Consider the following 19,056-nt stretch of genomic DNA (forward strand, 5'->3'; position numbering starts at 1 on the left):
TGAAGTTACAAAAGCCTTCACTTGCACGCGTGCTATCACTGTGAGAGCACTGCAAAGGGACTTTGGACCTGACAGGAGGTTGCTCACCCCAGCTGGTACCTTGCGGCAGGATCCGTGCACCCAGGGCAATCCCCCTCCCGCTCCTCTAAGAGCCACTACCTGAGGCAGCTCTACAGCTTCCTACAGCCTCCTTTCAGTTGCCTGGTTCGGCACTTGTAAAGCCTCACAGAGAATCTTTTCTTAAAATCTAACCCAAATCACCGCTCCTGTAAATGAAGCTAAACCTTATTTATCTCTGTCCACTAGACACAAAAAATATTTTATCCCTGCTGTCTGATGTATAGTCTTTATGAAATTTTAAGGGCTTGTATCCACTCTAGGTCTTCCTCTCTCTAAATTAAGAAAACCCAGTTATTCATAGGTCCTATTTAATCATCTCTCATTGCTCACTTTCTCACAACACGGCACACAAGGAATCCCACCGGCAGCCTCACCAGTGTACAGTACAGTAACACCTTTGGTGTTTTACATACAACATGCCCATGAGTTTGACAAGCCCAATATGAGTTTTAGCATTTCAAATTATTGATTTCAATTCATTTTGTAGTCCATTGTACCTCCAGAAGTGCCTGAGACAGTACTGAGGTCTTTACTTCCCATTCTGTCTTTGTGCAATTGATTTTTCCTTCCCAAGTCATATTTTGAGAAATTTCTCAGTGATTTCAACATGACTTAATATGTTGTCTACTGTGCTTGCTACCTCATTCAGCTCTGCACCATCTACTAATATTATTCAAGCACGCAAGCTATTTAGACAAATATCACACAGAATTAGGACAAGAGCAGCTTTCTGTAGGACTCTCCCTGTCTCATGTTCCATTTTGATCGTGAACAGTGGACATCTATCAGCCAAAGCAGTTTTGCAGAGATGGCTGTGGGCGTCCCGATGGACAAGGTGACCATGAGGCAGCAACGTGCCCTTAGAGCAAAGGAGGGCCACAGCATCCTGGGCTGCATTACAAAGACCATCACCAGCAGGTCAAGGGAGGTGATCCCTTCCCTCTCATCAGCCCTGGTGAGACGTCGGGGTGCCGTGTCCAGTTCTGGGCTGCCAAGGCGAAGGAGGATGTGGGCATACTGGAGTGAGTCCAGTGAACAGCCACAAAGACTATTTAGGGACTGGAGCATTTGAGACACAAGGAGAGACCAGGAAAGCTGGGACTCTTCAGCCTGGAGAGAAGGCAGCTCATGGGATCTTTTCAATGTGTAACAGTACCTGATGGCAGGCAGTAAAGGAGACAGAGACAGACTCTTTTCACACTGATATCCACTGTGAGATTTTTCAAGCAGCTGAGTACCCATTTAACAGTGATTTAATTCAAGTCACTGTTCCTCAGCCACCTGATAAAAGTTTAATATGTCAAAAATCTACCACTTCCCTTAATTAGAGTAGCTATGCTGTCAAAAAAAGGAGATTAAATTTATTGGGCACTATTTGTGCTCAATAAATCCATACTGGCAGTTTATCAGAATCTGATTCTTGAAATTTCTGTATCTTGAGTAATAACTTGTTCTTGTGTTTTTCTACATAATGAAGTTAGGATGTGTAATCTACAATTTGCTTGACCTTTCTTTTTTGGGGGGAGGGGCAAGGGGAAGGGTGTTGATTGGTTGGTTGGTTTGGTTTGTCTTGGTATTACTGAGTTTTAGTTAGTTCATTATGACTTAGCAATTTCTCACCCAGAAGATAGTCACTAGATGCTCTGGCATTACTTTATTACTTCTTTCTCTATTCACACAGTCCTACTGACATGGGAACATCTAATTTATTGAAATACTTATTCTTTAGTCCATTCCTCTCCTGGCTGCAGACAGGAAACAACAGCAGCAATTGCACATTCCCCATGTTGCATTTCCCTCATTTCTCAGTAAGTAATGGAAAAATATTTCATTCAGCTTCCCCTTACTTCTAATTCATTTATGTAATTCTTGTTATCTAATATCCTCCTATAGCTCAACTTGCGTTCTTGATTTCTATGCTGTATTTTTAAATTCACCTTCACTTACACGCTTGTTTCCAATTTTTGTGAAACAATTTCACAACAAGGTTCTGCACAACTCTGATGATGAGGAAAGCTAAAAACAGGGCTATGCTAGCTCTGTTTGAGGTTTTCTCTTCATGGTTTGAAGCTTGAACATGCAAGTCATATACAGACCTACACACACCTTGTTCCCCTGTGCTACGGGCTTGCTCTTATAATAGTTTCAGGACAGAAAGTAGAGTCCATTTGGGCTTCAGCCCTTCATACAGTCTTTCCAGGCCTTCTACAGTCCCATCTGCATAGAACATGTTCCCAAGAGGTGTAGCTACCAATTCTCCGAGTTTGTTGAAGTCTGTTTTTTTAAATGTCTTGCTGATATTGCCATCCTTCCCTTCTAAGAATCGTGAACTCTATCACTTTGTGATGATTTTCATTCAAATTATCTACCACCATTAGAATCTTAGCCATTTCCTTCCTATTAATCAGTACCAAATCTAAATGAGCTTCCCACAGTAATTTTCTTCACCTCAAGAAACTAAATTATCCTCAACATTTATTGCACATTACTCAAACCCCATTTTCAAAATTGAATTTCCTCATTGGCTTTTCTACAGTATTCCTTACAAACGTTAATGAACATAATTTTTATATCTCATTTAAAATTGCTATTGTCTGATTTTCCAGAGTATTAGCATTATGTAGGACTGTCCTTTTAAAGCTGAACTTCAGATGATTTCAAGCATGGCTATGACTGCTTGCCCTCCTGAAAAAATTCAAGCCCCAGAATCTCAAGTGAATCTTAACTTCTGTGTCTTTGACTTTGCAACTCAGGTAATGCTGTTTTGAGAATTTTGGGGGCGCCTTACCTCTGCTTCCACTCCCACCTCCCTGTCCCACCAGTCTCTTCTCCTTACAGACCCATGCGACTCCTTCTATCAATCCACTCTTCCGATTCCTCCCTTGCTCTTCTATCTTCGCTTCCTCTGCATTTGTCCCCCATGGCTTCCCCGGTACCCTGCCCAGGGCTCAGAAAGGTGGATCACTGTTGTCAGATGAGGGACAAAGTCCTTGCTCACTACTGTAAAGTCTGCTATATCTTGACAGAATACCTGGTCCAGCTTTTATAGAACAGGATAGAATAGGATATTTCAGTTGGAAGAGACCTACAATGATCATCTAATCCAACTGCCTGACCAGTTCAGGGCTGACCAAAAGTTAAAGCATGTTATTAAGGGCATTGTCCAAATGCCTCAAACACCGACAGGCATTTATCGGAAACGTTCAGCTTCATCCTCCTTGCTCCTGACCAGATGGAGAGGCAGAGTCCGGTCAACACAAGACTCTGAGCACACAAATAATAAGGACAGATTCTCCAAGATTTTAGTCACCAAAATCAGAGCTGTCTTCAGTAGTTTTGTGCAGATGAGAGCTTTTAAAGGGGTAAGTCTTGAAACTTTGACCAGCTCTGGTTAAGTGCTTGTTTTTTGAGATCTGGAAGTGGCAGATCCTTGACAGAAACTCTGACACAAGGTAGCAGCCACTGGAATTTCTTATCGTGGCACGCCATGTATTTGATCCACTTTTACCCCATCTCATTTCAAATCTGATTTAAGGCACGGGGAAATAAATTACTACCTAATATTTCATGTAAACTTGTTTAGAGAATTAAACAACAGTGAAATTTCTAACCTGCCCCCTGGACAACCATTGGCCAGAAGAGGAGAGGTACTTATAGGTACCACCTCTTTTCAGGAGGGAGATGAAAAATGGTATTTATTGTTAGGTGTTCACTTTTTTTAATCTCCCCATTTTAAAGCTGTGCTGACAGAAGACCAGAGAGCACATCATCCGTGCTGAAAGCGGTTACCTCCCCAGGACACCTTCACCACCAGGTACGGAGGTATGGAGGTGACAGAGGAAAATCTACATGCTGCTCATTCAAACCATTTCATATTCTGAAGCCTCCACATCGATTCTTTGATTCTTGTTTCGATTCATCCTCAAAGACCCATTAAAACAGATATATTATAGGAGACTGCAGTAGACAGTTGTCACCTTTAAGTATCTGAAATGGCAGAGAATCAATAACTTGCAACAACCTCCCTGTTCCTGCCTCACCAACAGGTGTTTGGATTCAGTTGCACTTCTTTTGTGAATTATGTTGTCCGTCCATCTGTTATTGCCCTAAGTTCACCGCTGTCTACACTTCTGAGGTATGAGATAATCCTTCGCCAGAAGACAGCCTGTTGTCTGATGACATTTAAATGTAGGGAAAATGTCAGCTTTTTTATTGTTAGATAGTAAAGTTGGAGGCACTTTCTCAGATAAACTACAAACAGCTTAACTGGTAAAGTTCTGTGTAAACCTGATTTAGTGATTGCATGTTTGTCTAAGCTCTGATCTTATGCTGGTACACATTTAATTTTAAATCTGCCAGGCAATACCTGTTCCTGCTTGATCTGCTTAGTAATTCACCATCTGTATATTGTTTTCATTAAATACAACTTTTCTATAAAAAAAACCCAAACCCCTAAAAACTCACATATGTACAGTGGTTTTGAAATTTCATTATCTTGCTGAGGTTTTAATTGCACAATGCAAATTAAAAAAAAAAAAATCTTGCAATGCAGCCATATCAATAACAGATCTAGCAAAAAGCAAACTCCCCCAACTAAGAAGTTTTAATTTAGAATTATATTAAAATGATAACACTGCCAAGGAGGTTAAATAATTAATTTCTTCTCATTTTAATTGTAGACTATTATTTAATAAACAAAGTAATTTACCAGGTAATTTATTCTACTTCTTCATAGGCAGCTCATTTAAAGTCTAAAAATAAATTCCTAATTAAAACAGGATTCACTGTTTTAGAAAGCAACTCATTTTCCTGTAAAATCCATCAAGGACTATGCTAGAGCACCCACTGAAAATCTTCGAAGGGCAAAGAAGCCACCAACAAAAAATGAAATATTCTGATAACTGAGAAGGCTTTCATCTGAACAATTAATGAAAACACAAATTTGTCATAGAAACCAACACTAGGTCCTTACAAAGAAACTTTGCTAAACACCTAGTGTCCAAAAGCTAACTAACTAGATCAAAGAAATGCATGGTCCTTGAAAAACCACGAAGCACAGGGGTTATCTGCACAACCGTGTACATACATCTGGGTTGGTCAAGAGAAATAAATTTCATATGATGTAGCAATTCCATGTATAGCCATACAACATTGGAGCCGTGGACTTCTGACTTTGAAGGCAGAAGCCCAGAAGGAATTTATTCCAGATAAAGAGAACCTACATTTCTAAATCTGCTCACGAGGATCCCACACCTCCCCAACATCGTCACGGTCAACAACACCCCAAGTCCAAAACTCATTCAGATGAATGCCCTAGAAATTACTATACTGATGTGAACTACAACTACCGCACATTTCTAGGCCAATTCTCTAATTTTTCCACAAATTTTGACCTCTTCTTAAAGGCTTACCAGGCTGACATGCTGTTGGGCAGCGAGTCCACTCACTGAAAGGCGTAACAACGCAGTCTTTCTTGCAGAGGAGGAGACACGGCCGCACGGTCTCAGGTCTGATGGACTCTGGACACCTGTCATAGAATCACAGAATCATAGAATCATTTAGGTTGGAAAAGACCTTTAAGATCGATCAAATGCAAAGATAAAATATAATAAAAATATTAAAACTACAGGGAAATGTTTTAGTCCTAAGAGTCTCACAGGGCTGCGAGAGTACTGCCATACCAAAGATATCACTTCTGCTCATAGCAAGCCTCATTTTGTGATTTTTTTTTTATTCATTTTTAACTCCTAAATGAAAAATATGTCATGCATATTCTAAAAAAGCTTCAGACACAGACAATTAATATTTAAAAATTCAAAGGGTAGAAAAGGGATCATTTTCTGTGATCAGGCAGATCTTGCATTTCAAATGGGGGAGCAGAACAGGAATTACTCTTTTTTAATTTTTATTATTTAGAAAGATCACTCAAAAATACTTAGTAATGCATGCAACCCACAATGACCCCATTTGAAAGACGAATATGCCACTAAACCCTACTAGGAAAGAAAGTAAATCTTAAAGTCATGATTCTGTCACTGAGATAGTAATAAGATACTTAAAGGTATAATGTATAAGAAAATAAATACAAAGAGACATGTCTTCTCATTAAGAATGATTATCCTAGAGGGCAGAGTCCTGTTATCTAACAGAAGACATTGAAATATTTTTCTGAAAAAAAAATGTTAGTTTCATTTGGTTTTCTGTGCCCGGTGTCTTCTTCAGATACGGTATAATTTTTCTTTATGAAATCAGGAAGAATGCAGAATACAAAAAAATTCAGTATGCCAACACACAAAGGTTATTTATTTACATAATGTATCCCATTTCTGAAACTGTATTAACGGTAGACGCTCACCACAGCACTTCTAAACCCAACATTCCTGTGGGTCAGTTTTCATGAACTCGAACATAAAACCTAACACAGCCACAGCCGGTGCCCGCGGCTGCCCTCCCCTCCAGCGCCAGACCCGTCCAGACCCTCCCGGGCACTAACGAGGTAATTCTGAAACACGGAGGTTTTATTCCTTCGCTTAGAACCACCTTTCTAAAGGCTTCTAGAAGGTTAAGTTTTTTAATTTTAAGACGACTATCACCATAAGAACAATACGCAGCACAGCAGCAACGGGAACAGTTTCAATAAGAAGCTCTTTTAAGGACGCAACAGCGCTTTCTGCTCCAGCCATTTCCATTAGACAAGGAACGCCGCAGCACAGAAGCTACGACACAAAAGCCAAGAGGAGCCTCTTTCTAAAGTCCTCAGTACACAAATCTCTTCTTTTCACAGGATTTTCCACCACTGAAATTCTGTTTTCCCTTCACGTACTTCACATGAGTATTTACTGACCTCCTTCAGTTCCATTTCCCCTTACACCATCTCAAAAGTGGAGGGGGCAAACAACTATTTTAGATGTTATATAGCTCTACAAACAATATGTTTAATTAGGTAAAGTTACAGCATATCAATGGATTCTAGATATAAATAAACACTATATTTCTTTCCTTTTATTTAATTAATCTCATTAACCTCAAGAATTTTAATTAATTTTACTGGAATCAACGTAGGCTGCTTATATGAATAGGATTGTTTTGAGAGCTACAATAAGAAATGAAACTCAGTTGTAAGTCTCTCGACTCATTAACAGTGCAAAAAATAATTAGCTATGTCTTGATATTTTGATATTAGGGAGAACACCTGTGCTACTTATTTTCCTCATTTAGTAAAGCAAAGCAAAATTCAGAATATTTGTACTGCAGAATACATAATTTTGTCATGTCGGTATCACATTATAGAAGCTATATAAATCAACTGAACGATACAGATCAGACATATGGTTCTGCCTTACTGTGGTGTAAATATAATGCAAATTCTATTTACTTTTTCTATTTTATTAGATCATTGTTAATAATGTATCGATGAACGTTATATTCAGACGTACTTTATATTTTCCTCACACCTGTCCTTCAGGAAAAATATTTGCAGAAAACTGTAAATTAGAATAACAGAGGAGCTACAGCAAAAAAAATCTACACCACTAAAAACATGCATTTTGATTTACACAGAAAATTAAAAATGGGCTAGCTATTTATTTTTGTTACACATTAGTATACCTTTCATAGTAGTGATGGAGTAGTAGCTGGAGTATTAGTCCTGAAATGAAATAATTTTCAAAGCTGCAGATTCCCTACGCGAGCTGGAAGCGCCTTCACATGTCATGCATTGTAACTACAAATAATCACCAATAACCCTTCTTTAAATACCTTTTAGGTGTGACCTGGCCAGAACCGCTCTTCATGCAGAAGACTTTCCTTGTCTGTACGCCCACTCCACAAGTGGCTTCCCCGCTCCAATTAATGGTTGCATTGAGCGCAGTTACCAGCGCATCTTCAGAGCAGGAGCTCCAGGGAGAAGTTTCCCAGAAGAAATGCACGCACGGGTGCTCATTACAGGCACGGTGCTCCTGCAGGGCTCGGTCAGGCGGACAGGCTTTTCCACCTGGAAAGAGTCAAGAGAACACCATGTTTTATCTTATGGCATGTGGCAAAAGGAAAACATGGAAAAATAAATAAAAATGCTAGGTTTCCTTAATATCTTTTTTCCCCCCGTTAAAAAAAATAAATAAATAAATCTTAAATAAAGCTGTTGACCTTTATGGCTGCAATAACAACCTTCTAAAATATTGTTTCCCCATTAAACTAGCCTTGCATAAAATTGTATTCCAACACATAATGGAAACAGAAATAGGCAAAGCATATTTCTGAGTTACCTTATTGATACTCCTACACAGAGCCAAGTTGATTCCATTTAAATACCAGTATCACTCAGCAAACATGCAATTAGGTTTAAAGACAAATTAAGCATTATTTTTATGTTCATTCTCCTTGCTAATTTCTCAGAGAGGAACATCTCTTTCTAATATTTGGACTCTATTCACGTGTTGTCTTAAAGAGCTGAGCTGTAGAGGGTGCTGAACCGTACTGATGGAGGAATGTATCAAATGATACCCACACCTGTAAATCAAGGCGGGGGGAAACTTGACAGGTAGGTTTTGAATATGAAGCTTTTACTTTTCTGAAGCAACATCCTTCGAATTGGTGTCTGAAGGTTTTGCTAAGCTACTGCACTTTGTCAACAACTTGTAATAAAACCACAACGTACAGGAGCTTGAACAGCCCCCCCAGAAGCTGTAACACTCTAGCCAGCAGCCCAAATTTATCCCATAAAACAGATGTTCGGAGCTCAAAAGCTAAGGAGTAATGCAGTGAAATTGTAACAGTAAGCACTGTCATTTTAGGAAGAAAGAAGTAAAAATGACTAAAATCAAAACCGTTCTCTTCCAGGAGGCAGAACCTGGCAACGTGTGACACGGCAGAAGTGCTACAGGGTTTGAAAGAACGGAAGCGTTGGGGCCAGATACCACAAGGTTCAGAGCATCTTTACGCCCTACTAAAATCAAGCAGAGATGAAGGCATATTGCTCCTCAAAGGGATGCCTATCGCCTTGCAGGACTGAGCCTTCTCAGATAAGGTATGAGCCCAAACAGCCACAATCAACAGCACAGAGAAAAGAGAGAGAGGGATAGAAATGTCTTAGCGCACTGATTTGGATAATCATGTCACATTAGCGTTCATCTTTTCATGCAAATGGACTGTGCCACATAGTGTTCAGTCTCAGACATGTTTAGTATGATGATGGAGTAGAAAATGTCCCCGGTAACTTACTTTCCTGAAGATTTCGACTTGGCAGGAAAAATACAGACCAGTTATTGCTCTTGTGTGTATGAGCACATGTAAAAAAAAAAACATGAAGCAAGTAAATGGCAAAATGCCTGGTCCATTAGGAAAAAATAAAAAGATCTAACTCAAAATTTGAGCTTCCCAGGGAAAAATTAAGGTGTTTTTTTCCAAGAATACCCATGGTAAGGAAGATGTCCTAAACAAGGGAGAGTAATAACGAGGCAGTTTTAACTTAAGAACATAAGAAATGCCACTTGGTCCATCCAACCTAGCAGTCTGTCTGCAAAACTGAAAGCAGGAGATGCTATTTAGCAAAATCACAAGAGCCTGGCCACTTTCTGCAGTTCATTCACAACTTTTGTACAAGGGAAGCAGGACAGCACGCCACTGCCTAGCCCTTCTCGCAGGCATTTACAGACCTTTTATAGACCTGTTGTTCATCAGTTCCTCTAATCCGTTTTAAACCTGCTGAGACTGCCTGCCTCCATAATCTCCTCTTGTACCAAGTTTCAGAAGTTTGCTGTGTAAAAAAACATCTTTTAAAACCTGATTTAAACCAAGCCCCTCTCGTTTCATCAACAGCCTCCTGGTCATCATGTGCTGGGATTTGGTGAACAGCTTGGAGAAAAGGACCCAAGGGTTTGAGCTGGTCAGCCTGTGGGATGGCATCCAGAAGTCCTCAGAGCGTAGAGCCACAGCTAACTGCCTCAGCTGGTAGAGGACAAATGAAACGTCACTTGCAAAGGTACCAGAGCTCCGTAGAAGTTGGTGGCTCAGCTGTGAGCTGAGTATGAAAGTGTCAGAGAAAGCAGGTAACATAGCATTGCCTTAGTATTGCAGTGATAATGGTATTAAATCCACTTCCACTCTCCACAAATTCAAATCAGTAACTATTTATCTGTATGCAGATGTGTGACTCTGCAGGGCAAACCATTATACTCATTGCTAAAGATGTACAGAAAAAGTTGGGGTGTTTGATTTTAATAGTTAACTATTCCTTCCTGAATTGATAATTGATTATTTACTCACTTGTAAATGAGAAACTGAGAAACTCAAAGCATTCAGTTCAAAGCATGTAATTTTTAGTTCAGTGTGTTTCAGGTTGAGATGACTGACCTTATGTACTTCCAGAATTCACTCCTTCAACACTTCACTTTCGTAATTTCATGTTTATCTGTTATTTACATTTCGCTACTTCCATGGAAAATATGAAGCCCACTGTATTTTTCATTTTAATTATTCTCTACCTCACAGACTTTTTTTGTAGTAGTTATTATCATTCAATCGACAATTATATACCAGTTTTCATCCTGAAGGGTCCCAATTTTCTTTGCAAGTGCTTATAAGGATGTTTATGTGAATACAGACCATTCACATGAGTAAGGGTTTGCAAGATCAAATCCTTAGATTGCCCCAGAAACAGTAGGTGGCTTTAATGATAATTTACAAAATAGCACTTAACAGAGCTTGTCCTAGACTAGATTTGCATCTAAAAGTGTTTTGCTGCTGCATTAGCTGTACATAGTGCTGACAATAGTAGATTTTTTTTTGTTGTGTCAGCAAGGCTTTAGTCTGTTAGACCTGTTCACATTTTATGAATTTTTATGCACTTGATATGATATCATTCAAATCCTGTGTGATAAACCAACACATAAATGAATTACTGTATGTGTAACCATAGTTAGAAGACTATACTTCTAATAAGAATAGTTTGTGTAAATAATTGTATCGCTGATGCTGATATGTAAAAATCCAGATACATGATGTGTCCATGAAGATCCAGAGGAAATTAAAATTATATATCTATTCATCAAGAGCTATTTACTTATTCCAATAGAAAAACAAGGTCAATACATTCTAGGTCTGCATTAATAAAATAAACAAGTCCTTTTCTACTTCCTCATTTTTCACAGCTCACTGTTCTTTTCTAAATCGCTACTAATATGTTCCTATATAAAGCATTCGCATGATGAGTTTGTGTCATGCAGCAATTTCATTAGTATAGGATGTAGCTCTCCTGAAGTAAATTCACACCCAGACTGGCCCTCAATAGACAATAATTCATATGCTGAAGTAAATAATTCTGAACTGTGACAGAATTTCTCTAAATGACACATGCGTTAACTGAAACCCATAAAGATATTTTAATCACCAGGCATGAAGTACAGACAAGTATTATTCCTCACTGCTACAGTATTGGGATTAGCTGTGATCTAAATACAGTTTGGCTGAGGAATGCAAGTCAACTCATTAAACGAACAAACAGCAATTAATCCAAAATGTTTACCGCTCACCCTCAGCTGGAAGGGCCAAGATGGACCTACTCCTGCTTTGCGTGCCCTCAGCATTTTTACTGGAGCATGAGTGGGAACACGGGGACCATGGGGACCACTCGCTGATGACACAGTCCGTTGCACAAGGGATTTCACAAGCCACAACCTCAGGACGAGGAAGCTCTGAGCAGAGGTGATGTGGTACTTCTTCACCTGGAGCAAACAAAACAAGACAGACATGGAGGAAGGTTCAACTTGGTTCAGTATCTACGGTCTGCATCAAACAGACTAACTTCATGTCAAACGTCCACCTGCCCGTGGAGGAATATACTACAAAAGAGCACGTGGTAAGGCTTCGGGCTTGAAAGTACAACACTTGAGAAACTGACTTAAGTATTTCTTCAGAAGAGCAAAAAAGAAAAAAATGCTTTTCAAGGTTTATGTGTGACATCTTGGCTGCAGTCCACTTTATAAAGCAGGCAAGTACAAGGAATGAGATCAATAAAAATCTGTAATATCTATTATCAACAGAATTGATTATAATTGCCCCATATTTTTCAGCAATGTCCACATACAGAACCGATTTTCCACAACACAAATTGTTCAGGTCCCAACAGAAAACAATCTTCTTCCTGTAGGCCAGAGAAGCGTCCAATAGGTGTTTTGATCGTTCTCCTACAATCTCACCAGAACTAACCACACACCACTTCTGACTCAGCTGCTCACCCAAAAACTAGGAGATCCAAACTAATGGCTCTGTCGGACCACCCGCATCCAAGGAAGAAATACTTCCTAGTGAGGATGAACCAAGGGACCTGGAACAAAGTACACCCCCTGATGAGAAGCATCTTTCCAAAATCCCTTTCAACATGATGGTAGGACACTGGGAGTGGTGGGGAAAAACCTACCAACCGAAAGAACAGCCGGCAGAATGAGCGGTGAAATAAAGCATGCAAGAGGGATGTCATGTGGAGTCCAACACCTGAAACGATTGGTTTTAAAAAGCAAAATAACATATAGTTTTATTTTTAAAATAACAAATGAAATGTTCAGAAATTGTATTAATTGCATAGAATTTAGGAGGACATCATAATTCACAAAAATTCATAAAACGTAACTCTTTTGGTACTAAACTCCACATAATGTCTTACAAACATAATTCAAGTGATGAACAGATGTGACTGACTTTGTTACACTGTTCTCTTGCTTAGGGTTTCTAGAGGCTCATGAATTTTCAGCTACAAATCCATAATTTCTGGAAGCTCAAATCTACCTGTTTATAAACAACAAGCTCAAGCTGAACGTTACCTCCTCTTTTGCCCTTTTAATAGTTACAAAGCTCTCCGTCGAGGTTTCTTTAATTATGAATCTAGGAAAAAACATAGTGACTACCCAGGCTCAATTATACGTATGAAAAAAAAAAAAATTAAAATTTATAATGGCAACAACTGGCTCTTTCACCTACACGCACCTCACGGAACAGGGTCTGTAACAAGGTGGCCCAGGATGCAATTATAACTAGGAGGGTAGAAAACTGTACTGCTTTTGCAAGGCAACACATGTACAAGTGAGTAAATAAGAGAGGCAGGCTGCTAGCCAGAGTGCATAAAGCTGTCAATAGCACGGTGGTATTATGTGCAGTTGCATCCCTAAATGAAGACAGGCTCATCGCCCTCAAGGCACAAATAAAACTTTTCAAGCATATTATGAGAAGTAACGGAGAATCTAGCAGGCAATCAGACTGCAAGATATGTTTAAAAATACTTTATTTTTATACTCCCTTTCCCTTGCACTCATCTATGCTCATCAGGAAAGGCTCGACAGGCCCAGCCTTTGCACTACTATTTTAAGTCTGACAAACAACAAAATGGAGACCAACACCCTCCCTACAGACAGCCCCCAGCCTTCGGTACCAAGTTTGGCACCCCTGCAAACCAAGCTTAATCCATGGCTCGCTTTGACTAGCCCATTAGCGCCACTGCTGCTTTGGATGCTCACATACTGCTAAGAACTATCTTCAGAGAAAAAACAATGTAAAAACCCCAAATAAACCTGTAAACCTTATTCCAGCTGTCTTCCTGAGTCATTATAGCGTCAAAAATGCCTGCTAACATTTTGACAGCTTGTCTGTACGGTGGCAGATAACATGAGGGCATCCTGGGCAGGCACAATTTTAGGAGTCAATGCTACAGTAGCATCAAGAGATTATATGCTTTGGCAAAGTAGGGTAAAGCATCTGTTCTCCTCTCCCATCACTGACACTCACAGGAAGCACACGAACAGTCAGTGACAGGCTTCTGAATGAGAAGGGATGAGATGGGACACTGGCCCTGGAAGCGTGCCCCCCTCCCCTCCATCCGTGCATGAAGTTAGCTTCATTATATACGGACTTTATGGCAAGGGAGTGGCATGAAGTTCACCGAATTCTGGATTTAGCCCAATTTTCCACCAATCAGATAGTGCCAGAGATGTAAGCATTAGAGAAAACCCTACTTGCTGAAAGCCATGGGAGCCTTTCCACTGATTTAATCTGACTTTACAAAGTCCAAGTCACTCAGAGGACGGCTCAAAACACTTGGGTCTCCTTTGGGGTGGCTTCCTCCACCCATGAGCCCAGGTGCCACAGATTTTCAAGCAACCATGCTGTGGGGGAGGCAGGCAAAAGCGCAAAATGTACTTTCCGCTTCTTCCCTCCGTGATTTCTTTTCACACTGGATTTGCAGCAGGTGACAGCAACAGTAACGCTGCAAACAGAGGCTGCAATTCACGGTTCCTCAGCAAGGAAAGGAAGCTTTGAGTTTTGTTATAAAGAGTTTACCACCCGGTGCATGAAGGTACAATTCAACACTCACTTTGATTTACTTTATAGCTCTATTCGCTGTGTTCAGGTTTAATTACTGGCTTGTATTACTGCAGAAGGGAAACGTTCTTCTGTACCAGCTGCCTGGCAGAGAATTCTCAGAAAACTACTGTATACTACAAAGAGAGGTAATAATCTTTCATTTTCCATGAAAAATACTAGTAGAGGATACACCTGAAGTGTGCTTTATGCATTGTCATAGATTTACAGGGAATATTAAATTCTCCAAGCTTCCAAATTGTCCACCCAGTACCTTGAAGGTGTAATTCTTACCTCAGATATTCCGAATAATCTTTCTAGATGAGGCTTTCTCCCTCTCTAAATAGGACTAATGCCTTTAAGCACCTAAATTATGCATCTGAACATAATATGAATTCCCATCCAAGTACGTGTTTAGATCTCAAGATGCAGCATCTGAAATCAGCCCTGGAGAGCAGCAGGGTGGGGGATCACAGGAGAAGGATGCCAAGTCTTGGTGAAAGCCAACTTTCCTTCAGGGAAAACAGAAAGGGACAGCACTGACCATGACAGCTACAGCTCTGGTCCCTGTTACAATTTTTTAGATGAGAACCCTTGACACTGCTGTGAAGTTCATCTCGTGAAAACCAGGAATTAAACCCAAATGGCAATTCAGGAACCCAGTTTCTCCTGGTCAGAGCCCAGAGCAGCTCCCTCTTGATGGGAAACTGGTTCCTGTCTGCAACTTGCTGCGACATTGGAATAAACTGAGAGCACTGTTCATCAGTAAACTGAGCTGACAAGGCAAAAGGACAGAAGGCATTTTCAAAGAAAGAAAAAGATAAAAAAAAAAAATTAAAGTCCTAGGTTTTGTGGGGTCCTCTAGTTAGCTTGGACCAGATCCAGCCCACCCAATCCAACCCACCCCAGACGTTACCCCCACTATCTTTGTTGGCTCTCTTCAGATACAACTTGCTCATTTCATTTTTTTTTCCTCCCGCCTCAATACTGTCTGAGTGCCCAGAATTAGTCTCAAGGAATTATGTTTACTCCGAATAGTATTTTTTCTGCTGTGATACCAAACAGTACAAATCCACAGCTGCAACTGAGATGCAACTGGAGACCTGGTTAGGATGGTGTCGTGGTTCAGCCCCAGGCAGCAGCTCAGCACCACGCAGCCATCGCTCGCTCCCCCTGCCCCGATGGGATGGGGGAGAGAATCGGAGGAGTAAGAGTGAGAAACACTCCTCGGGTGAGATAAGAACAGTTTAATAATTGAAATAAAGTAAAACAGTAATGATAATAATAACAATATAATAATGATTATAATAATATGCGAAGCAAGTGATGCCCAATGCAATTGCTCACCACCCGCCCACCGACACCCAGACAGTTCCCGAGCAGCGATCGCTGCTCCCCGGCCAACCCCCCCCAGTTTCTATACTGAGCATGATGCCGTATGGTATGGAACAGCCCTTTGGCCAGGTTGGATCAACTATTCTGGCTGTGCCCCCTCCCAGTTTCTTGTGCACCTGGCAGAGCATGGGAAGCTGAAAAGTCCTTGACTAGCATGAGCAGTACTTAGCAACAACTAAAAACATCAGCGTGTTATCAACATTCTTCTCCTACTAAATCCAAAACACAGCACTATGCCTGCTACTAGGAAGAAAATTAACTCTATCCCAGCCGAAACCAGGACAGATGGTGACTGAACAACTGAACAGTTTCATGCTAATGCTGAGGACACAACTAAGTGGGGCTCAGACTGGGGGAACCTTGGGAAGCACCTTCTATCCTTAGAGTAACCACGAACAACTACTGCTAAGACAACTGCACATGGAAAGCACTAGCTGTAAAACAGAACTTATACCTACCTTTCACAAAGAGTTACAGCTGTTAATTGATTTGTGCTAGTCGTGATCAGCACAGCACCTTGAAAATATTCCTTTGTGACTTATTCCACACTGAGAAATACAACAAGGCTGTGAGTCAAGGCGATATTATTTTTCCATAGAAGGAGAAGCCACTCCCATGATCCTGAATAACGAGCTCCACAGCAAGGCACTGAATCAACAGGAACGCTTCATTCTGAATCAGTTCAATATTAAACTTCATCTGCCTACTTTACATGACACCTTGCAGAAATCACAGCTCTGGCACATTAGTCTCAGTCTTCCCAGCAACCTATGTACTCATCCCCTGTGACACAGTGTAATTACACCTGCCACAGATGTCCCCCCTGGCTCAGGAAAAAGGTATTATATAGCGCGAGGAATGTCCACTGGACAGGATACGACTCAAGCAGCAAAAATACAAATCCCATCAGGCAGCAGGAATCAAAAGATCAACTCAAAACCAAACCAAGTATCCTCCTCTTGACATTCACCACTACCATTTTCATTTTTTAAAAGGAAAATTTGAAAAATTACTTTGAAGATTCCAGGTTTGCACATGTGTGTGGAGCCTTGACTGACCTCCGTGGTGGGGAAAGGCTTAAGACGAAGGAATTGCGTTTCAGACAGTTCTGCATTGCTACCTACACATTCAGAAATTTATTTTTTGCACAAATGGCTGCTGCAAAAATGCTGCATATTTAATGACAATTACTGGTTTGACATCAATATTTCTCCTTGTAGCATTTCAAATTATTCAGTGGAAATAATGAAGCTGTCATCTAAAATACTATACATATCATAAAATTTTATGTCCCACTTAAATCTCAGAAAAGAATGACAATAAACTTCGATTAAATACTTGCCTGTAACAGAATAAGATGTCAACAGACAGCAGTAAATTCAGAAGAATTCCTATTGACTGTATGCCAGTTTGCTAATGGTAATTGCGTTCAGAGAAAGCTGTCTGCTGACAGTATCTTGGCCTAGGCATCTCATCAGCTAACGACAACGTTACATTTAAAAGCAATAACAGTGAAACTACAACAATAGGAGAAATTTCTTATAACCATTTTGAATGTGTTCATCTCATCACAACATCACGGGGGTTTTTTTCCCATGTTGCACGACCAGCTTTAGAGATACCTTAAAGCATCCAGGGCTTGCCATGTTCAGTTGTCACGGGGAGACCAATGTCACACTTCACTGAAATCCCTGGCTCCTGGTTGACTTTTCTTAATGCCAGTCAACAGGTAAGAACATCAGAGAAGAGCGGTGTCAGTTTGTCAGGGAAAGCAGTGGTGTATGGAATAAATTTAATTGCAGTGGTCCATCACTATTATCAGAGCCCCATAGCAGAGAAGAGGAATGCAATAGCAATGAAGACGAATGGAGGCGAAGATCTATCATGAACAAAGATGAAGCAGCGAAGAAGAACAAGCCATTCACGATGGAAAAGAGGAAATAAACACAAATACAACCAGGACCATTCTCAGGAAAAAAAAAGGAACAGGTGAGACAATCATTAAGGGTTTGAGTCAAAAGACATAGTCCAAATGCAACTATGAAAAAGAATACATTAGATTAAGGAAAAAACATTTAACCACATAATGCACAATGAAGAAAAAGGGCATAACAACTCAGGAGAACAAGGAAAAAGGAAAGTAAGATGAAAAAGTACGAAATACGGACAGAGGGAATAAGAATAAATGTGCAAAAGAAACAGCATGCCTGGAAATACATTATGAAATCACCAAAAAAATCAGAAGTCTTGCCCAAATCCCTACGTCACTGGCCACAATCCTGTCCCTTACCTTGTGATCATTACACAGGTTATGACAAATAGATGGTGACGAGTATGGAAAAAAAAGTGGTATTTGTTTTTCTTTCCTGTACATCCTCTACTGCAATTTGGACTGTTTACCCACAACTGGTTTTCCCGCTTTATGAAAATGCACATAAGAAAATTGATTTGTGACTCTAAGGAAGCTCCAAGAAGGCGAGCACAGGGGGAGGCATGTCAGCAAGCAGCTGCCAAGCCTGCAGAGAACATCCCGGTATACCTCTATGAAGTATTATACAGCAGCCACCAGTCTCAAGGTTAATAAAAATAATACAGCTGCATGAGGTTACCTAGCTAAGAGATTGGCTCTGATGTATTTCCTATCCCACACAGAAAGACAAGCAGTCATTTAAAGGAATTTGCTGCACATTCACCTGCTGAGCTTGGGCATAAGAGCAGAATTAATTCCACCTTGTGGCTGTTTGCACAACCCCTCCTGAATTAAGAGAAATTGCTCACATGGCACCTGAAAGTAAACATGGGCTCGCTGTATTCCCGGAGAAGAGCATAGAAATTCAGGCTGCTGTTTGTAATAATTAACATAGCACAGCAATCTGAAAACATAAAGTATAAGAACTAAATATAATCCATATTAGCGTTCTGGGTTTTTTTCTGCTCTCTCTCTCTCTTTGCACTTCTTTCTTTTTTCTCCATTATCCCTCCTCCTTGTAAATGAGGGGGGAATCTACACAGGTGGGTTGATCAAGACTGATTGCAATTAAGATTTATTGTTGAAATTGGTGCTGTGGTATAATTGAAACAGGTGTCCCTCTATTTTCTTCTCTGTACTGCTTTGTTCCAAATGCTAATCAACACAAAATACTGTAGAAACCAATTACACAAATAAGTCAAATGTATTAAAATATTATAAAATAT

At 40.2% G+C, this 19,056-nt stretch overlaps 1 protein-coding gene across 1 annotated transcript in view; it reads right to left on the minus strand.

Moving 5' to 3' along the window:
• Positions 1–19,056, minus strand: part of THSD7B (thrombospondin type 1 domain containing 7B) — a 273,031-nt gene that overhangs the window by 142,957 nt on the left and 111,018 nt on the right. Inside the window, exons 7-9 of the mRNA XM_075710897.1 lie at positions 11,649–11,840; positions 7,879–8,113; positions 5,532–5,647 (exon numbers count right to left, since the gene is read on the minus strand). Coding sequence (XP_075567012.1) covers positions 5,532–5,647; positions 7,879–8,113; positions 11,649–11,840 — 543 coding nt within the window. The remainder of the gene's footprint in view (positions 1–5,531; positions 5,648–7,878; positions 8,114–11,648; positions 11,841–19,056) is intronic.

The sequence above is a fragment of the Pelecanus crispus genome, chromosome 5 (genome assembly GCF_030463565.1).
Source record: "Pelecanus crispus isolate bPelCri1 chromosome 5, bPelCri1.pri, whole genome shotgun sequence".
Classification (NCBI taxonomy): domain Eukaryota; kingdom Metazoa; phylum Chordata; class Aves; order Pelecaniformes; family Pelecanidae; genus Pelecanus; species Pelecanus crispus.